Genomic DNA, 23298 nt, shown 5'->3' with positions numbered 1-23298 from the left:
GTGTTTTCCTCACACAACCATTGAACATATAAAACACAATGGAACATGCTCCCATCAACGATATCTCAATGTATCTCTACTCAATTACGACTACCACGTACATCTCCATTCATGAAATAGGCACCGGGCGACAACTCAACCAAGATCATCACAGGTAGTTTAATGTCACTAGATCTCAATCATCACCAACACTAATAGCAGATTACCGTCATCCTTGTCTGGTCAATATAACAATCTGCACTTTTTGCAGATGGGCATTCAGTTTTGTATCTCAGCAGGCCATCTGTGTAACACCAATTACACGATTTTTGACGATGTATTCCAACGATTAGGTGAGGAGGTTTAGTCTCTACAGATAATATGGTTCAATCTGAACAAAATTATTTATGCTTAGAGTTGTTTCAAATACAATTTCTTTAATTAGAAAAACAAAAAACAAAATTAAATCTTAAATTAAATCACAAATTCAGCAAGCCACCATGCACATGATCTCATAGCCTCTATGGTTAAACAAACTATCACGAACCCATCATAGAAATCATTTATAAAAACAATCCACTTATTTATGCTAGAATTACAATGTAGAATTTGCATGATCAGAGTTACTACTGTGACAGCATCAAGGTTGACTGTTGTACCAGCTCAAATACCATGTAGAAAAATGGGGAGATCATCATGATTTTATCCAGTCTAATACCATGTATAAAAATCGGAAAATAAGCATGTCTACACATCAACATTTTGTTTATATATTTTATTTAACAAAATAATGGTAACAGATAAGTACATCAAACTTTGTTTTAAGACAAACACACAATGCTATTCACATAGAGACTATTTCTACCTGCCTCCCATTGAACAATACAGTAGCAATTACATCTTTTAATATAATTAAAATCAAAACAAGAATTAGTCATCCCAAGGAATGAGCCTTGAGGCCAAGCTACATAGAGCATACTTGTCTGACAAATAACTCACTGTAGTAGCTCTTTGGCTAGAGTTTGTCATTATAGAGCAACATATAAATGCTAAAAAAGCACACTAGCTCCACAATAATATACACACGAATGGAAAGCAGGTTATACTATAAGCATATAATCGTCATTGCTACAGTATTGCTCATCCTTGGAGGCTCCTTTAATTTTATTTCTACATTTATGAAATAGAAATAATGCAAAAGCCACAGCAGAAGACACAAATGAGGGCATCATTCCTTTCTGCATCTGTATGGCAGTGTTTTTTTCTAGTCTCCCAGCTTCTTCCCTTTCACGGAGGGCCTCATCCCTTTGCTTTGTTAATTCATCATTTTTGTTGAGTTCCACGATTAAAATCATCTTCAAGTGGTTTAACGATGCCTTTAATTCTGCTTTTTCTGTTTCAGCTTCGTCCCTTGCTCGCCTTTCATATTCAAGCTCCAAAATAGTTTCCTTAAGGCGTGCCTCTTTTCTCAGAATTGCATCTTCTTTCAAAAGGGCCGCATCCCTCTGCCTCTTTAATTCATCTTTTTCGTTGAGTTCCTCAACTAAAACTAACTGCACGCGGTTTAAACATGCCTTAAAACGGGCTTTGTCTGTTTCAGCGTTTTTCCTGGCTTGTCTTTCAGATTGAAGTTCCAAAATAGCCTCCTCAGGGATTCTCTCTTTTCTCTTAAATGCATCTTCTTTCAACTCTAAAGCTGCATCTAATTGCTCAGCAATTGTTGCTTTTACTCTCCAAGCTTGTGCAATTTGATGGAGGGTGGCAATCCTTTGCCTTGCAAATTCTTTGTCTGCAAGCAGCTTAGAGTAGTTAACTGAAGTCTCTGCATTTGCCTTTGCCATTTCACCTGATATTCGAGGGCATGTTACTTGCCTTCGAAGTTCCGGTTCCAAAATAGCTATGTGAAAGTTTTCTGCAGAGATTTCGTAAGAAATGTTTGGCAATACTGCTTGTATGGCCATTATTTCGCGCTTGTAAAGGATGTCTGGACTGCAAAATGGAAATTTCAAATAAGAAAAAGTATGTAACAATGCTATCCTACAAAGGAAGATGTCTTATACAAAAAGCTTGTTCCAGAATGCTTTTACCATAGGACAAACTTATAAGTTCGACACTCTCCCAAGAAGAATGTTTCACCAGCTTTGGGTGGAGCTCCCCTTCTATTAACGTAGCCAGGATAGTCTTCAATTCTAAAGTTAACCGACTCTTTCAAAAGTAAGCCACATTCTTCTGCTTGTTTCACTAACTCCCACTTATTGTATGGGTCTCTTTCTTTGTGAGTAACATGAATTTCTCCAATTTCGCTTAACATAGTCTTTGCATTCTTGAAAAACATCTTCAACAAGTGGCGGTGCTGGCTGAAAGTAAAAAATAAAAAAAAATAGACCAACTATAATATTTTTTCATCCATTTGTGATCAGATGCTCTAATCTCCACTTACAAAATAAATACCTTGATTTAACAAAAGGATTAATCATTATATCACTTTCATAAATGTTGTTGGAGCAGGAAATTATATAAAGTCTAAAAGAAACTTACTTGATAACTGTTGAATGGCATTCCTGTCCACAAAATCCTGCATGAGGGAAGTTGTAGACAATTCTATGGAACTTCATCTTCCTTATGGTATGGTGCTCCTCCATTGTGGTTACATCAACGCCATGCAATACCAGTGCTCCAAGCCTTGCCAACTTTGAGAGAGTCTCATGGGCTGAATTATAAAACTGTTGCAGCTTCTCTGCATCAAGGGCATAAATATAGAAACTAAATCATAACACAAAACGTATACAATAGCAATCAGAAACACAACAAGAAAACACAGAGAAAAATTGGAGGAAACGTTTGAGACCTCTACTGTTAAGAGAGGTGGCAACCATGTTTTCTGCAGACCCAAATGCATTAGCCAGAGATAAAGAAAAAGAAAAGTCCCCTTCTCCAACTAACAATATCTGATGGAAGTTGGAGTAATGCTTGATATGTTTCTCCGAAAAAGGATGTCCCGGCAGATAGCTCGATCTGTTCATATGTCGATCATGCACATGATATTCCATATCTGAATACAGGAGAGGTTCCACAAAGTGTTTCTGAATTAATCCCCTGCCATCCAAAGTCAATTATTGCCAGAAATAAATCATTTGGAAAATCGTGCGGAAATGTATGTCAACCTGCAACTATGTTTTTGCAATCAATTAACAAACTGCAACATTCTTTCAACCGGTAACTATGTTTTTGCAATTAATTAACAAACTGCAACATTTTTTAACAACTAACGAACTTATCTCACTTGCTAACAAAGGATGTGAAGAATGATGTTGTCTCTTGCTACACGTCTTCTCTCCAACTACAGAGAGGAAATAAAATGATCATTCATATCATTTCTCTTCTGCGAATTCTATCATTTAACAGAGACAATCTAGCCAAAAAACTCAAGTACGCATGGACCAAACTCCAATATTATTTATCACTATATCCATTAACCCATCAATGAACATTCAAACCCATAAGAGCTGCATGCTACACATAGTCTATATTATCAGCGTGTTGTTCCATCGAAAATTAAGAAGGCTCCTCAATCCCCAAGGGATCACACATCCTTATTACCTGATTCGGAGTATACTTTTTATTTTTAATTTGATTGTTATATAGGGTGATTGCTAATTCATCACAAGCGGAAGGTATAATAAATGTGTGAAACAGAAAGCCTTATCAATTATTTTAATTAAAGGAATAAGTAATCCAGGATGTACAAAGTGAATCATATTGAAAATGTTGTAGCGTGAATTTATTTGTTATGTAAACATTTTATATAAAAGATGGCTCTCTCCTCTACATCTCTCCTGATATTTTAAAGTTATCTATTTAAAAATAGAGTAGTTTTTCATAAACTTTAATGGTACCAGTTCGTTTAGAAATTATTTTTTTATAAATTAAAGTAATTTGTAATAGATTTTAAATTATTAAAAAATACTAAAGTTATTAGTTTTTTAATAATTAATTGGAATTAAAATAATTTGTTATAAAATTTAAACCATTAAAAAAAAATATTACAGTTAGTTTTTCAATAATTAATTTTTAAATCAATGTGGACAACTTTTGTTGTGATTGTTAAATTTTCAATATATTATAGAATATTTAAATTTGTATTATAATAATTTTATATTTCTAATTATATATATATGATAAGAGCTTTTGAGGAATCTGTAATTTGGAAAGATTGACTGCTATTTATGGAAATTTTAGAGGCTAATATTCCCAGGTGGGCTAATTTTCTATGATTTTTCCAAAAAAAAAATTACAATTTCCATTTTTTATAAAAATGATTTGTCCAAATTTTACAATATAAAATTATTTGACTATATATAAAATCATTATAAATTTGAATCATTTTACAAGTTACACCAATAAACATTTTATAGTTTGCATATTAGGGACTAGTGAGCTTCACCAAGGTTTTTAAACATCAAGATAATTTTCTATCCGTAAAATCTCCCCTGCCCCACTATTACACCAAATATAACTAATTCATAAATGCAAAGGAGAATCTTTAAATCGCAAAGATTGAAGGTCACTATTACACCAAATACAACTATTTCATAAAAAACACATAACCTCCCAAGACTTGAACCCACAACTAGACAAACCAATTGTTCACAAAACCACTTAAGTTAAAGATCCTTTGACCATTTTATATACCATTTCAAATATTATTTGAAAAATAAAAAATAGAAAAATTAATAATATTAAAATTTATTGGGACGTGACCCTCTTGGGGGTGGATGAACGGAGGGGACATCATATGGTTCACGTTGGGTGGATTAATGGGGAATGACACATGCTTCGAAGTGGCGAGGTAGCCATGACAGGTGGCATCGAAATGGTTGAACTATCGAGAAGGTGAAAAGCTATTTAAAGCCTTGGATGATCTACAATTGCATACATTTTTGGTCTCTTGGTATGGGCAATAGGGAGTGAGGCTTTACGAATGTTGAGTATCCACAGGAACACCTATGCATGCTTGTTGGTTTTGGAAGCTTTGTCTTGGTTGGTGATTATGGATAACATATTTATCTCGGCTTTGTGCTTGGTCGAGTGCATTTCAAGGTGGTGTGAGATCCAGGCGAGGGGGTTCTTGGATGCTTGAAATAGCCTTTTGAATCGTGGGTGGGAGCTCCTATTGCGCAACTTCATTCTACAGAGATCAACTCTTGGAGAGACTTTCGAACCCTTGGTGGTGTAGTGGTAATTTTGGTACCTCCTGTTAGTTTCAATTATCATTTTGGTCCTGGGGTTGGAACGTGGTTGGTATGCTCAGTTTAGTTTTTGTACTAGGAATATGATTTTCTGTTGTGAAGCTTCGAATTGGGGTATTCGAGGAACACAATTGAAGGGCATTTTCATCTTAGTGATTTCACAGAGAATCCCTTTCTCGACACTGGTGTTAATTGGACTCTGTGTAAGGGCCTGTGTCAATGTTGGTACTTTGGATGTGTCAGGAAACATTGGAACCATAGTGTGGCTTAGTCTTATTTGGAGGTGTGGAGCAATGGGCCCTAGGGAAGTGGGTTGCTTCCCTGTAATTTTAAGGTCCTTTCCTGGTGTCTTGGAGATACAATGTCCATGTTGCGCTAATGAGGTCGAGCCTGGTATAGAGTAAGACATCGAGGGCAACCACACAAGTGGGCAGGAGTGGCAAATGCGGATGTGACTGGTGGTGTGGATATGGTGGGGGAAGTGGCCCAGATTTAGGCCTAGTCGTCAAGTCGAGTGGAGTAACCACCCACACTAGACTCTATTGTTGAACATGTGCGCAACATCTCGACTGTTGTAGAAGACCTTTGGCTACAACATTATGATGATAAGAATGGGGTGATTGCATTGCTCAATGAGATTTAGTATAATCAGTGGGACATGTTGGACCGTTTGGTATCTTTGTGTCAGAGCCAGTGTCGAGATAGTGAACGATTGGAAGAGATGAAGGTGTGCCTAACTTACATTGAATTTCATGCTCACAAGGGTCATGGCCCTGTTGTGGCCCTAGACGCTTCTTAAGTACCAGACATTCACCTTTGAATTATGTTGTTTGTTGGTTGTTTTATAGTTCTTCACGTGTTTTAGGTAATCTGCCTTTTTTGTCTCTCGGGATTATGTAAAAAATGACACTTCCTACTCAATTTTTGTACCACTCTCGTGGCTAACAAATCCAGTTAGAGTGAAGTCATGAGAGCAGTGGGCTTTATGTCCTTATGTTGTACCTTTTTTATGAATTAATGAAAAGATTTTGGCTGAAAAAAATATATATATTGAGACGTGAGGAATCCCATTTTTCCTATTTGAAAAAATAAAAATGATTTTATATATCATTTCATATTACTTAAAGAATATTTGGCACGAGAACAAGTGTTAACATAGGTTGAGAAGGGTGCTTGCCACCCCACCACCTCCCACTGCATTAAGAGGGGGTTGCATGGACAACCCCTCCAATGCACGAAGCATGCGAGGCTTTATTTCCTTTGGGGTGATGGTTCATTCTTTGTAGGGCCCTCGACTTGATTTCTTATTGCATATATTATGGTATTCATGTCTCATTTGGATTCCACCCCCATCGCTGTAGGGATTATATTTTCATCTACTCAACATAATGGATTTTAAAGTCCAGGACAACTTGGCTAAGTCATGGAGTAATGTTCGGTCTTTATTAATGTGAGGGTCGCATGCCTATGGTACAATAGTATTTGTGACCCATGACAACATACATATTCTTCTGCTTTCAAATTTTGGGCACTCACATTGTCCATTCAGGGGAGTGGGTGACAACTCAATACCAGATATTGAAGTTGTCACAACTCTAAGAGTCAAAATTCTGTGCAGTCTACAAAATCTTAAAGTAGAGTTTATCAACACCATCGATTAGCGACCAAGGTTAAGGATTCTGTCAACCTCGAAAATCCTAAGTAGCAGTTTTTGGGTATTGGTTTCCCTCCTACTCTATGAATTTTATCTTCCTTTTTATATTTGTGGGTGGTTCCTTTCTAGTAGTCCTACTACAGTACATTCGAAGTCTCCCTCTCTTTTGGATCTCAAGGTCTTTGGGTCTTTGGTGGTTCCTGTGATATCTTCAATTTTTGGTCCTTTCCTTCTCCTTTTGTGGATTTTATGGCTTAATACGGATGGTGTCTCGCTCTTTGGTCTGACCCTGTCCTGCACATTTCAACCTATGGTTGCATGGTTATTTGGAGTTCATGCAAGGCATCGTTTATGTGGGTAAATTCTATATTGGTTTGTTGTTTCTTCGGGGTAGCTCGTGGGACTCTGTTGTCTCTACTATCACTGGTTCATAGTCAGGGGGGACTTGATTAGATTTTTCACTCTTTGGAGGAGTCGAGTAAGGCCTTGGTTTTAGGCCTGGTATCCTTTTTATTTGACCTCAATGCCTCGTTAGAGGATGCATAGTCATAGAGGGGCTAGTGGGAGTAGCCAACAAGGTCAACCGCATGCTCAGACCCAAGCCTATGAGGTGGTTGCCATTTATCACTCATCGAATTCTCCTAGCATTTGGGAGAAGATTCATCAATAGGAGACCTATGCCATTAGTGATCACTAGGCCTATTTAGCTTCAAAAGTTATCGAGGAGGTGTCAAATTTTCTCCCTGACCCTAGTCATACCATGGGAAGAAGGAACCAATGCCTACATTCTATCACCCTACACTAGTAGCTGAAAATCCTTAACTAAGTTGAGTTATGAAGGAGAAACATGAAGATAGGAATGATATCATTTCATCCTTGAACGAGATACAAGTGGTGCAGCATTATCAATGGTATTGTCTAAAGAGATTAGATGTTTGCTTGGCTCACTTGGAGAGTCACCTCCAATGTGAGCTCAATCCCTTTGCGCCAACTGGTATAAGTGCAAGGGACCCTGCTCTTATGAAATCTTTAGATTCGTGAGTGTGTTGTTTTGAAGTTTTTTTGTTTTATCTTATAATCATGTTTTGATATGGCACCATTGTGGTTCTTTGTTGTTTCTTTATGTTGATACTTTATCTCTCTTATTATCAACCAACATATATGGTTTCCTTTGTGGTGGATCCAGGCCACTTTACTTTCTAAGATAATATAAAAATTAACTCACAAAAAAATATTACTTAAAAAAATGTGAATACAATTGAGTATGAGAGAGAAAGATGTTGTATAGTAATATTACATTAAAAGAAATAAAATAATAGCTATTTATAAAAAAGAAAGAAAAGATTACAATGGAATCTTCACCAAAATAAAAAAAAATTCAATGTCCACTAGAAATAAAATCTTCAATGTCCACCTTAGGTAACATTGTTTTACATGAATTTCATATATAACGAGAGATAAAGTAAATGATAGTTAAAAAAAATCAATTTGTTCCATAAGTGCTTTTTACTTTCTAGTATGAGATGTGTGATTAGTTCAATATCTACTTCAAATGATATAATCTTACATCAACTTTATATAGAGAGAGATAAAGTAATTGATATTTTTTCTATAAGTACTTTTGACTTTTTAGAATGAGTGAGATGTGTAGTTTCTTCATTGAAAATTTTAATTATTTGTCACTGCTAAGTATGCTAGAGGTGTGTATATTAAATGTACACAATAAATAAAATATTTCAATATCATGTATGTGTATATATATGTTTGTTTATATGTGCTTTTCAATATCAAAGATATGTGTGTGTAGAGAAAGAGATTTCTTGTCCTTAAGATTTAACACATTTTTGGAGTAATTGTCAAAATTAAAGAGATGCGGAATTATTTTCATGCTTAGCAAGGAGTTGACTAATGGTGCATATAGAGCCAACATAAATCTATTTTAAATTTGAATCTATTAAATGAAAAAATAAAACAAAACTCTCTAGATGTAAACATTTTTTAATTATATTTTTTACTATAAACAAAAACAGTTTACACGTTAAGAGATTGGATTTATCTTCCCTTGATAAATCCAAACTTAAGGTAAATCTATATAATATATATATATATATATTATAATAAATAAAAACATAAAACTTTAATTTCAAAATTTACTTAGATTTTAATTTATAATTAAATATTTATTAATTAATAATTATTTTAAAAATATTATTAAAATTTGATTAAATAATGATGATGATGATGATGATGATTAACGTCCGCTGAGACCAAATAATGGTCTATCGGACCTAAAGAAACAAATTATCTATTTTGATTTAATATTTTATTCCTATGCTCAAAAAGCTTGGAGAGAAGCCTCTCGAGCTCACTATAATTTTGACATTGTAAAAGGCTAGGAAGGTCAGTATTGTAACAAAGATTGTGAAACTGAGATCTAATGTGGTTATACGCAGGGCATTCTAAGAGGAAGTGGTTTTCATCCTCGATGTTCCTATTCTCACATATATGGCAAATCCTTTCCGTCCATGGCGTTTTAGGAACTGCCCAACGACCTGTTTCACTATGGAGCTCATGAGAATTCGTTCTAATCTTTGCTATATTAATTTTCTTCTTTGAGCTAGTTAAAATAGAGAGATACTTTTGATCTTCTAGGGTGGGGTTGATGACTTTCTTATAATAACTTAATTTTCTTTTAGCTGCTATGTCTTTCTCACACCACATTTTTTCTTTGAACTTAGAAGTAACAATATCTTTAATGTTATTTATGTTTTGCAATGCATCATTTTCGTTGATCTCCCAATAGTTTAACCAGGCCCTTGTGTCTTTATGCCACCCTCGATTGAGCCTTAGGTGGTTTTGGCTAGAATTTAAAGCTAGCTTAGGAAGTCTATGATCGTCTACGTTACTGATTTTGTGCTTGTACAACAGAAACCTAAGCATAGCTACGCTCTCAATAGGGGAAAGACCTGCTTCTATAAGGAGAATAGGATAGGGTGTATTACTTTTAATTTTCAGGTTATAAGTTATAAAACGCTTCTGGATTTGCTCAATCTTTCTCCATGATTCTCTGGAGATGCTGCAACCCCAAACCTCACAGCCATATAAGATAACAGGAGTGACTAAATTTTCAAAGAGGAACTTCTTTTTATCCCACATTACAAGGTTTGCTATTTTACAATTCTTTTCAAGACCAAAGTAAGCTTTCCACCCCCCATTAATCCTTTTCTCAATGCTATGGTTCCAGTTGAGCTTGTGATGAATATCAATTCCTAGGTACTTGTAAGAATACACTTCCTCCAAGTTATTATTGTCATACATAAAATTAGCATAAGTGTCCTTCTTGGATTTGATAATCATAACTTTTGTTTTGTCAGTGTTAACAGTCATACCCATGGTAGAGCAGAAATCCTAAAGAAGCCTGAGTTGCTTATTAAGATCAGATGGGCACCTTGACAAAAGAACTATATCGTCAGCATAAAGAAGAAGGATGACGACTATCCCAGCTAAGATCATGCCATCACATCCTGCTTCCTCTAAATAGCCTTCGAGCTTATCGATGTAAATTCCAAATAGGGTAGGGGAGAGGGGGCAACCTTGTTTAACTCCGATGTTACACTTAATATCTTTCGACCACCCTTCATTGCTCTTTAGCTTGGCAATTACATTCTCGTATAACCTTATAGCGACAGCTCTCAACTCGAGAGGAACCTTTAGCTCTTCTAATCTATTCCAAAGGTTGTATCTAGGAACCGTATCGAAAACCTTTCTAAAGTCCACAAAGCAACAAAATAAATTGGATTTCTCATTACGACATTCCTCCGCAATGATCCTAAGCGTAACAAGGTGGTCTATTGTTGAGTGATGCCTTCTGAAACCTGCTTGGCCTTTAGCCCGCTTACCTTCACTTTCAAGCCATATGCTTAACTTCTTTTCCAAAATACTACCATATAACTTGGCTAAGAGAGGGCTGATCATAATTGTTCTATAATTAGAGGGGTTATTTGTATCCCCACTTTTAAAAATAGGGATAATGAGGCTCTCAGTCCAAGGTTTAGGGAACCCTTGATTGACTGCTTGATTGAAAAGCTTGTGGATTTGGGGGATGAGGACAAGACCTCCAATTTTTAAGATTTCCGCTTGGTAACCTTCAATGTCCTTAACTTTCCCATTAGCAAGGCGATTAACCCCAAACTTAATGTCTTCTAAAGAGAAAACTTCTTTCGTTGTGAGAAGGGTTTCCAAATTATCCATGACATTTGGAGACTCATAAAGCTTTTTAAGATGGGAATTCCAATCGCGAAGAGCAATTTTATTATTATCCTTAGTCTTCCTAGTTAGAATCTGCCTCCAAAATTTCTTAGGAGCTACCTTAGAGAGGTGTAAGAGATTCTCCTGTCTTTGACGGATGTACTGCCTCTTTTTCCTTTTAGTTAGGGCTTTGTATATTCTTATCTTGTCCATTTTAAGAGATTCATCAACAGCTTCCTTAATTGTTCTCCTTTCACTTTTACAATCTTTGTCATACCATGGATTGGTTTTGCTATTTCTTTTATTATTTGAAACTTCAATTGAGAACTTGTTAATAGAATATGAGAGGGTTGTAGTAAAATTATGATAGAGGTCTTCTATGTTGTCTATATTAGATAAAGGAAGCAAATTAGTTTTTAATTCATTTAGAAAGAGATCATTTTTATTTCTATCAAATATTAAGTTCTTTTGGCTACAAGTATTATTTTCTATGGGAACTCTATGCATGACAAAATTGAGAGTTATAAGTAAAGGCCTATGATCAGAGTCAGGTTCGTGGTCGTTTAAGATGCCAAAAATTATTATTTCGTTGTATAATGGGAGATCGGAAATAATGTAGTCTACCACACTGCTACCAAGTCCATGGATGCAGGTCATCTTGCTAGAATTGGACCACTTCTTTAGACCGTTGCAAATTATGAGATCTTGGGCACTATAGAGCTTGACTAGCTCCGACCCAAACAAATTTTCCCCGAGATCTTCAGAGTTCCTTTTGTACCTGCTAGCCAGAGTAGCGTCTTCATCTAACCAAAGAGGATTAGGGTCGGAATGATTGCTTAGAATAATAGCTTGGTTGTTTGAAGTTCGAGCATTAAAGTCACCTATTAAAAGGATATTACCGTCATTCCTTAGGCTAGAAATATCATTCTCTAAACCATTGTAAGGGTTAGTTTTATCTAGATTCTTCTTCTTATAGAAGTTAGAATTAATGGGGGGGAAATAACATATTGCTATGTAGGACTTTTTATTATTATTGTCTTTGATCTCTATCCAACTATATTGGTTGTGAGGGTCGTTTTTATAAATCCTAACATGGGGGAAGATGTTCTTCTTAATGTAACAAGCTATTCCCCCAATGCCTCTACGTGAGGATCGCTTGTTCCAGGTAGACCATAGCGTAAAGCCATCTATGTTAGGGACCTTAGATTCTTCGTGCTCCCAAGTTTCAACAAGCAAAATAATATCAACATCATTTGAAATCCAACTTAGCTTGGGGCCTTTGTTCCATGGGAAGCCCCGACAATTCCAAGAAAGGATCCGGAGCATGTTTAATTGCTATTGATTACTATCTTTTTGGTTTCTATCTCGAATAAAGGCTTTTCTATTTCTGATTATTGCCCATTTTCCTTCCTTTCTAGCTTCTTTTACCTTTTGAACCTCCTTTCTTAATTATGCTTGGTCTTCTGGAATGAGATCTTCATTTATGAATATTCCCGTTCCTTTTAGACTTGAGGTTTTACTAAGTATGTCGTGCTTATGATCAGTGGAGCTCACCTTTATGCAGATTAATAATATAAATATTAAAATACGATTAAATAATGGTTGATTAATAATTATTTTTAAAATGTTTGGTAAACAATATAGAAAAATGATTAATGTAATTTGTCCCACGTTTATATCCCTTTGTATAATGAAATTGATATTGATCGAGTAAAACAGACTATGATCTGAAATATAATAGTAAAATTTAAGTTCTTAAATCATTGTAATGTGATGAAGAATGCTATTATTTATTTAAAATCATAATGCAAAAAATGATTTTTTTATTAAAACATATGTATAATTTATGATATTTGAAAAAGTTACTTACTAGTATAAAATTTATCGGATCTCTATTATATATATATATATATATATATATATATATTTTTGAGCAAAGCCAGAGTTAGAATCGTATTTGAAATTTTGAATAAAGTTAAAAGATAATGATTAAAGATAAAAGATGAGGGTTCTACTTCCTTCGAAGTGTCATTGTAAAATGATAAAGTTTTGGGTATTAAATGAATCTCTATTTCAATTTACAAATGTTAAAATTGATAATTTTAATGGTTTTACTATATTATATTATATATATATATATATATATTATTTTATTTTAGGTAGAGGGAGGAATTATTGAGATTTTTTTATCTAAGTTTATTTTCACAAGTGATATGCTATCACAATGTAATGGGTTTGAGTCTTGTTGTTGAGAATAAGTTTTGATGTAATGGCTTTAAGCTTTGTTTTTGAGAAATAGTTCCTAGAGGACTAAAACATGCATATTTTCCATATAAAATATAAGAATATTTTACATTTGAAAAAATAAAATTATTTTTACAATAGATAACTTTTTAGCAAAAATATTTTATTATAATGCTTATAATTTATAAATTATTAGAATTCAAATAAATGTTTAAATGTATAATATTTTTTTGTGGAATAAATATTTGTATTGCCTTCTAAACAATAGATTGCATTGGGGTCACTATGAAAACCTAATCATATCCAAAAATGTACATGCATAAGAGAGGCAATAGACAAAAAATTGCCCAAAAATTCAAAATATACCATGCATATGCTAATATGCGGGCCCTCAGGGCCATAACAGGAAGACAAGTAAACAAGGAATTGCAAAACCAAAGACATAACAAGAGTGAGGAGACTAGGAAGAGGGGTTTGAATCTGTTGTTGCAACTTGGATCGGTTCCTTGTTGCTTCCTGATGAGTAGCTAGTAGTAGAAAGGATGTCAAGGTGCTTCTCTATGCACATCAATCATTGATTCAAGTTCGTCATCTGTCGACGCAAATGTTCCATGGAGAGGTGAAGGTCGTCTCCCTTCACATGTCGATCAAGGAGAACCTTGTTGAATAGGAATTTCATGTGCCAGTACAAGTCCATCATGTGCATATACTGATTGAAATGATCACGTGTGTGCCCTATATCAAGCACCCAATCAACCAAGTCTATCATTACCTCCATGTTCGAGAGAAGGTGCCTCAGGTTGGTTTTGTTCTGTTTAGCATGCGTGATTTCTTCTTTAATAGGAGAAGGGGGTAAGTTCTTGAAAGTGAGTTGATGCTTCCTCCACCCTATGATGAGTTCGTGTGCTTCCTCAACTAGCCCATTCTTGATAGTATGTTGCGCTCATATGGACACAGGCTCACTGGCCTAGCATGTCGACTACATAGGGAGAAGAGAAAGGCCAAGGAACACTACTTATGTGTCAAGGAAGAAACAAAGATTGATAGGTGTAAAGGCAGTAACAATAAAGAAAACCTAGGTCCATGACCCAAACAAAAGTTAGTCGTCAAACAAGAGGAAAATTGGTTGGGAGGGTGCTAGCAAATGAAAGAACCAACAAGAAAGAGCTCTGCAAAGATCCAATGACCATGAGAGGGAGAAGTCTCCATGGAAGTGCAGGGGATTAGCCATCGACAGATAAGAATACGAGACCATGTTGTTACTAGGACTGAAGGTCAAGGCAAGAAAACCAGTGAAAGAGGACGAAATAGAGAGCCAAGAGGAGAATATGGTAGACTTCCCCTAGTGAAAAGCCACCTGGCTGTTGTAATACATTTTCACCAATGTAGAATGCTTTGGCTGGTTCCGGGATGCTTGATAGACTGCTATATAGTAAATATTGTTGCAGAGCGAGTTAGGTTTCTAGTTGAAGTTAAGGAGGGAAAATGTCAGCTTCATGGAGTAAATCTTGTTAATGAGCTATCTTTCCCTTCTATGAATTTTTCCTGGAAATCTAGGAGCGTTGGAGCATTGCAAACATGGCTTAGAGGACCAAGCCAATATAATCTATTGCTCAAGAGCTAGGCTTCCTTGTTTAGAGGAGGATTGAACCATCAAAGCACTTGAATTAGCCTTTTGGAATTTCCCCATCTTGCCTGATATCCTTCCGTCAAAGGTTTCTGGTGATAGTGGAGCTATGAATTACCAAGACTGTGACATAAAATGGCATACTTGGTGGCGACAGAGTCTGCTCAGTCACGCCAGATGAGGAGATCAAGCGATTAGATAGTAAGATTGTTTGTCAGGTGGACTATCGCATTGAATGCCATACTTAGTGGCAACAAAGTCTACTCGGCCGCACGAGGGTAGGAGATCAAGCAATCATGCAATAATTTGTTTGCCAAGTGAAGAAAATTTGATAGAGGTTTGAAGGGCAATGGTGGTGTTTTAGTTGCATGGTGTCGGACAACAAAATTATGTTTTCCCTCATGCTAAAGCTCATGTGGTTGAATGAATAGCTAAGGGGGTGTGCTAACACGTCCTTGGTCAGATGACCAAGTAGGATGGAAAAATCCTCACCCCCACCCTCTTGCATGCGAAACACCCCATCCAGGGATAAATGTATGCTATAAAATAATTTAAAAATATTAATAAAAATAGAATTCATTTTAAAATAATAATAATATTTTTAAGCTAATGAATCTTTATATTAAATTAACATAAAAAAATGAGTACCATTAATTTTATCAATGACCTTCCACCTTATAAATAAACTATGACAATTACAAGTTAAAGAAACTCATGGCTGGGCCTTGTCACAAGTCTAATAATAAATCATAAAATGTGAGAGTTTATATCTATGCTTTTGTAAGCTATTCAAAACAAGAGGGGAAAAAATCATAGAACATGGTATCGAAGGGACTCCAACTTTTCTTTCAATCTTACCAAAAAAATAGGAATTACCACCTTATAAATAAACTGGGACCATTACAAGTTAAAGAAACTCGAGGCTTTCCCTCATCACAGGTCTAACCATAAATCATAAAATGTGAGAGTTTATATCTATGCTTTTGTAATCTATTCAAAACAAGAGGAAGAAAACCATATAACATGGCATCGAAGGGACTCCAACTTCTTTTCTTTCAAGCCCACAAAAATAGAAGGAATTATTCCAATTACTCATGTCCTTGAACTTGCCATCATTGTTGACCCATCTAGGTTTCATTGTCTTCATGTATGAAACTGGGTTTCAATGAGGGTCCTTTATGAATTAGAACTTAATCATTTTCTTCTTTGTTTTTAATCTGATTCTCTAAATGAGTATGCATTATAATCTCAACATTCAAGATATTTTTGTGTAGGGTATCAAATTTTCTTTCCATCACACTTATCTTGTGTAGAATATTTTGGTGTTGGCTACATTTCTCCTCCATTATTTGAGCAATGAAGGATTTATTCAACCAATATAAATATGTTAGCATAAATACCTTTCTATCACATGTTCTAGAATACCCTAGGTCAAGGATCCATCCTACGAACTCTACTTCTACATGATTTTTGGGCGTTTGTTGTATGTTTTCTATTGACAACTTATATCCATTTTTAACATCTCGTCTTTGTTTTTAGCTAAGAATCAACTATGAAAGTCCTTCGTTTCACTTACATCACATGTTTGGATATGTGGTATGCATTGATGAGTTTGCGTATGCGATACCACTGTGACATGTGCTTTCAGACCAATAGTTGTGTTGTTTCTTTTACAAGTCCAGGTTTTGAATAATCAACCTGTCAACCATAGTGGGAGTGTAAGGGGATCTCCACTATGGCCAAAAGTGATTGCAAGAGTTAGAGATAAATTACAATTAGAAGAGTAAGGCAAGGACTATGCACCTGGAAACTCTAAGAAATTAAAGGGTAGAGGCCAACATTAATAAAAACAAATGTCACCACAAACTAGAGTAAGCATTAAATGCCAGGAAGGTGGAGAGCCAAGTTAATGATTATATAGAGAAAACAAAATTGCCTTATAAGTGATTAAATTAGGGAGGGTATATAAAGATACTGCAAATAAGATGAATAAGGTAATGGGATACCTTCACAACTCTAGGTTGTCAACAATGCAATTCTAAGTCTAATCACCCTCACTCCATTAAAAACTAGCTATTCTAATCATGTTAACCCATAGAAAACCACAAACATAAAGATAAGAACAAGAGTTTGAGATATTAACCAATTAAGTTCTAGTCAAACTAAGTATTTTGTGCTCTAACCCAGTGATATCCATCCATAGCTAAAGCATTGTCATTTAAAAAAAAATGAGCCTAGCTTTAAAACATTGGGTACTTGTATTTTCCATAATTGTAGGGGCTCTCATCAACCTATACAAATAATGGATTGAGCTGCTCTCTAGATAGAATGAATTTGGATGATTTATTGTCATCCTTCCACTACAAAGGAGAATCATTAACTTGGCTCTCCATCTTCCCTTTGAGTTGCAAGGAGGTGGAAACATTTTTAGAGCTACTCCATCATTTTGAGTGCATGCATAGATACCTCGTCCATGTAAATAATAATAATAATGATAATAATTTAATTTCAAAGTTACAATTTAATTAAATACCAAATTTAAATATGAGGTCATTTCCTTTACACAGCAAAAAAACCTTATTTATTAAGGTGTACATAATCTTCAAACATATAATCTTTACTAAGGCTATATCTTAAATTTATCAAAAGTACAGAAATATCAAACTCTCTGAAGCAAACATTTTATAACTTACTTTTACCTTTAAAATTATATATTTTTTGAAATGATTTATTAATAAATCATATTTAAAGTATTGATGAATGTCTTTCTTTATGGTTTGCATCTCAGACAAAACCCCACCATAAGGCCCTTTTTCTAATTGTGGTTTGGGGAATATGGTTGGAAAGAAACCAAGTCATCTTCAAAGATAAAGGCTGCTTCTACAACCAAGAGACTCATGTAAAAGCTACATTTTAAAAACTAAAGTTAAGGCGGTGAATGATAAATGAGTAATTTACATAAAAGTATCAGTACAGTTTCTCTCAACCCCACAAATACAAAATGTGTTACTGTGCAAGATGTAATCACCGATGCAAGTCTGATAATAAGTGTTCTAAAGGAAAAGATCTCAACCAGACATTTTTCAGAATGTTTCATCAATTGCATTCAAGGTTTCATGGCTTATGTTCGAATTTCAGGTGGCACTTCATGAAAATCGGTAATCTGAAATTTCTGAGAAGAGAACCCAATCCATAGAAAATGAACCCAGACAACCTTTTGCAATTTATATAACCCTTCAAACCCCCAAAGAAACTAATTGCAAATTTGCTTACCTTGACTCGGTGGGAGCTTTCTTCCTTTGGCAGGGGATTGGAAAACCCAATTTTGTGAAGATCCCAAACCCGCAATGGCAGGGGCAGCTGCTCTGGTATCCAGAAGTACTCCAAACGTGAAGAACAGTAACAGGAGATTTATTGGAAGGCTGTGCATTAAAGGAATAACTGGCAGAGATGAGTGCAGCCTGCAGAAAACCAAAATGAATAGACATTAATACTACTTTCAGAAATGATCGATTATTTCGAACGCAACATCAAGGAAATTACCACGAAAAGAGGCCGCTCTCAGAAACACCAAGGAAACAGGGCCACTCACTTATGGCCAAGAAAAAATAACAGAAGGTAAAGTGAAGCGCAGTTCGCAGAAATTTCAAACCTAGATTTGGACTATAATGCTAGCTGAGATTTCAATACTACCACATTCATACTAAGACACCAAGTGATCTATAATGTTAGCTGGGATTTCAAACCTAGAATTGACTATAATGCTAGCTGAGATTTCAACCATAATAGCCATTCCAATTAACAGCTTCAAATAAAAAAAATATTTCATTTACTGCAGCCAAATATATTGTCATGGCGTTGAATTTTACGTACACATTATTGTTAATGGGCTCCTCCTAAGTGGACTGGTCAGGTAATCTAAAATACAAAATATATAAAGCATTAGTGTGTGATATTAATGAAGGAATTGTCTGTGAGAGAGAAGCTAGTATAAGTATGGGTATTGAAGAATCTTAGGAAACTTTACAGGCATAGTATATTATTACGAGGAAGGAATGATGTGTGGGTAAGAAGAAAGTATCCTATATTATATCAGATAGGAAGGAAGGAACGATGTGTGAATGTGAAGAAAATATATGAGTGGATTTAGAAAAGCAATCTTGAGAATCTTCATGAGTGGCTTGGGAAAGCAATTTTTAGAATCTTGTAAATTTATTAAGTAAAATAATAGAAAGTAAAGAATTGAATTTTAATATTTAAAAATATATTTGAATTTTGTTATTAAATATATGATTATATAAAAAGTTTATGTTAGTTTTATATATAAATATAATATTTGGTTTTTTTTTTTCTTGTTTCACAAAATAAAATTATAAATTTTATTTTATTAAAGAATGAAAATTACTAATTTTTTAAATTTTAAAATATTATTAAAAAACAAAAATACAAATATTATATTTGAATATTTCTTTTGTTTTAAAAAAATAAAATTGCAATTTTTATTTTATTAGAAAATGAAAATTAATAAATTATTTATGTGTTTAAAGTATTAAAATATAAACTTATATTATATTTACCAAATTAAAAGTACATAATTAATGGATATATAATTTTTTTCTTTTAAAAAATAATTATTAATTTTTTTTCTTCGTTTTTTCTTTTAGCTTATTGTCATCACTATGAAGAAATAATTATTATTTTAAAACAACTTTGATACCTTTATCATAAAAGAGCCACAACAACTAACTATAAATCATAATGCCCGAGATAAGATTTCATAAAGGGAACAAATTCTTTGTCTAGATAAAAATATTATCTTTGCAAAGTTTCTTTATTCCACTTAAAGGGCTTCATGTATAACCCTATCCATGTCTTTTACTCTATCACATTAAGAAGGAGTGATACTCAATCAATATATTTACCTCATTCTTATCAGTGTCATTATTTGACATTGGTTTCTTTGAATAATTCTAGCACTTTAGCTTTGATTTTCCCCCTTTTTATCCTTTGACAAAGAGCTCAAACATGCAATGTAGCTCACATATGTCACGGAAGTTGACATATCTAACATCTGAATGCTATACTCCCATAATCCAAGACTTGGATACATTTAAAAAAATTCCATTTGAGAAACATTTTGTCAAAAAAGACCCTTATTAATTTCTATATCAACATAAATTCGAGCATATGTACACAACCCCGACATAATTTTCTCAATTATATATTTATCATGATATTTGTCTAAATGAAGAAAATAAGAACCATTCTAATTGTTAGACATTACATCATTACATTACAACTCCTTTAACATTTATCAACAATCAAATTGGATTTCAAAAATATGAAAGTATCAATTAGAGGAAATTTCAACTCAAAAATAGCACCTAATAAAAAAATTAAGAAATTAATAAAATAATGCTATGTAGATTTTTTTATAATATATAATTTTTATTATTTTACTTTTGTCAAAATTAACCAAATAAATGTTACCTTTATCAAAATAACTCTCTCTCTCTCTCTGTCTCACACACACACACACGAAGAGTTAATATTTTAAAAAACTTGGTATTATGTTTCTAAATATTTGTGAATAGAAAAATATGTTATTAATAATATATATCTATATATATATATATATATATATATAAAAGGTAATATTTAAAAATTTGAAAATAAATTTGTGAAAAGCTAATATGTAAAAAAGTTCAAAATATTGCTAATTTTTTATATTCTCTTTCTAAATATTTGTGCATAGAAAAATATGTTATTGGTTACACTGAAAGACTTTTTTGTCTACAGGATTCTGGTGTGCAAACAATGATTACTCCAATGAATCAAAGAGCTTAATTTTTGTCCTCCTCGCAATTTTATTTTTTTAGAAAATCATGGGTGAGAGGAGGGATAACAGAAGCATTCAAGAATTCTAGAGGAGGGTTTGGTCAACCTGAAACATGACCTGCATCCCCGCATTGATCAGAACATGATCCATTTCACTTATGCTTACTAAACAATCCAATAGTGCTAAGTTGCAATTGAATAACAGAGATTAGATTGATTAGAAGTACACTTAACACAAGTTCAACAATGATCCAACATAGTAGAAATAACATTATTCTAACATCTCTATTGAAGATATAATGCGAACTTGCAGTATATAACAAGGAGGCACTATAGTGTTTAATTTGATTAAAAAACAGATTGAGAAAGAGTAACCTATGCAACATTTAGTCAAAGCAATATAAATAGGGATTTTGTAATTAATCAGACAATCGAGGTTAATAAGAAAAACATCTATGCATACCTAAGCGCTAGAAGAACTACTTGGTTACTCAATTATGAATTGCAACCATACGTGGAACATTTCAATGTTTTCTCTATTGATGTTTCTTTCCGCCGATGTCATGTTCTCCCACATAAACACATCTCAAATACCACTGAATTCAAGGCTTCTCGTTGTTATCAACTCCGAACAAACCATTGTTAAATAAACTATTATCCACAGTCAAGAGAGCACATTAAGAGTGATGAGCTTGCCACTAACCATATTTCATAGATTGGCTTCTCATCATTTACATATATGCTCCTCACATTATTTCAACAAAGCTTGCAATAAGCATTATCACCCACCACAGCACATTACTAACTACAATTTATTCAAATCAAAATCAATTTAGGGTGTATTATCTATTCATCAATGAGGCATTAGGTTTATGGAACTGTTATTTCATGGTTTGGTATCATGATTATACGAGCAATATCATTCATCTCTCCAGCAACAAAATGAAATTTTGGGAGAATAACATTGATGCATAAGAAGCATAGATAGTATATGGAAGAGAGTATTTCAACATGTAAGCTATTTTATGTTTATATGGGCCTTACATATTTAAAAGAGAAACCAAAACATTGCAAGGAAGTATAAAACTATTATCATCAACCTAATGTTTTCCAAACTCATAATAGGAATTACAAATTAAAAGAAAAAGGACTAATGAGCTTGAAAGGAACAATTTTTCCTCACCAAAGTCGTCCATCATGCCGCACTTGGGTGCACACACACACATAGATATAAAATAATTATGATACTGAAGCTAAAGAACTATGGGGTTTTTTTTCGATCTCAAAGAAACTTTCATTGCCATCTATAGGGAGAAACCACAATAGACATTGATTAAAATGGTGTTCCCAAATAGTTGGAAAGGTAGTTGTAATATCTTGCCTATATAAACATGGAAAGCCTAAAATTAGAACCACTCAGGGTATTTTATAGAGCTTCAACATTATTTCCTAAAACATTCCTTTGCATGCCACATTCCTCCACTTCTCCTATTGGTGTTCCTTTACACCTCTCGGTGCAATTGCCAGTGTTATATGGGCTGGATTTTCTTTTTCTAATTGTTGACACCTAATCCTCTGCGATTGGGTAAATGTGGAATGTGAACAGTCATCAAGAAGATGAACTGATCAGTCACATTCATGTATATAACAATAGCTACCTAATGAAATAAACACATCAGTTTTTCTGCCAAGTCTGGAGTTACTCCTGGCCTGACATGGTATCAGAGCACAGGTCCCAGGTTCTAAAAATAGTCGTAACTCCCTCTGTCCTGAGCACTGCCACTGCCTCTGTCCTAAAATAGTTTGCCTCACCAGACATATCGCTGCTCTGCCTCAATCCATGGCAGACATGGTATGCGTTGGTGCCTGTAACGTAATCCTATCGAAAAGACTACGCGACAGGAAGGTCTGTTTCCTGCATTTCTGCGGCGTGAACTCGGCCTGAAGCTTGCGAGCCATTCCATAAGCGTGAAATTGCTTGCATTTTCCACCGAAGAGGTCTCTGCTTGAAGACATTACTCCTCCCTACACTCAAATTATTTCATTGAAAGCAACAACCAGACGTTCCGGAGACCGATTTGCCAAAAAAAAAAAAAAAGGCATGCTATCCAACGTTTCTCTGTTTTTTTCTGGCATTTAGATGGCAGCTCTAGTGCATAACTTCTCCAAAGGTATCCAAAAGAATTCCCTTCTCTGATACCCATTTCCCATACGGCCGTAGGGGGCATTATAATTTGGAATAAACCCTACAGTTCAAGAGCTCTTTGCCCTTTTAGCAGGTTGTGAACTGGCCTGTATAATTTACTGTATATTTGCAAACTTTGGACTGTATATTGTGCATAAAATGCTCCATTTTGGACTGAATATTGTGCATAAACTTCTGGCCCACGAATGAAGCCTGAAAACTTCTTTTACCTTTGAATGACCGAAGCTGGGACTCCACTGCGTGGGAATGTGAA

At 34.4% G+C, this 23298-nt stretch overlaps 1 protein-coding gene across 2 annotated transcripts; it reads right to left on the bottom strand.

Moving 5' to 3' along the window:
* Positions 1 to 867: 867 nt before the first annotated feature.
* Positions 868 to 18991, bottom strand: LOC149172704 (uncharacterized). 2 transcript variants are annotated; one of them, XM_089427793.1, is made up of 7 exons: positions 18875 to 18991; positions 18275 to 18462; positions 3263 to 3319; positions 2828 to 3075; positions 2518 to 2716; positions 2067 to 2336; positions 868 to 1968 (listed from the first exon to the last, which is right to left on the bottom strand). In XM_089427793.1, the coding sequence occupies exons 4-7, from the start codon at positions 3027 to 3029 to the stop codon at positions 1080 to 1082; spliced, it is 1560 nt and encodes a 519-aa protein (XP_089283919.1). In that variant the 5' UTR covers positions 3030 to 3075; positions 3263 to 3319; positions 18275 to 18462; positions 18875 to 18991; the 3' UTR covers positions 868 to 1079. The 2 variants fall into 2 exon arrangements, with proteins under 2 accessions (XP_089283919.1, XP_089283918.1); XM_089427792.1 differs by lacking the exon at positions 3263 to 3319.
* Between the last annotated feature and the right edge of the window lie 4307 nt (positions 18992 to 23298).

Source organism: Pinus tabuliformis, chromosome 4_2, assembly GCF_031772625.1.
Source record: "Pinus tabuliformis cultivar Carrire ecotype Pingquan chromosome 4_2, CPIR1, whole genome shotgun sequence".
Classification (NCBI taxonomy): Eukaryota; Viridiplantae; Streptophyta; class Pinopsida; order Pinales; family Pinaceae; genus Pinus; species Pinus tabuliformis.
Note: the sequence above shows the minus strand (reverse complement) of the source record. Positions and strands in the feature narration are given on the sequence as shown.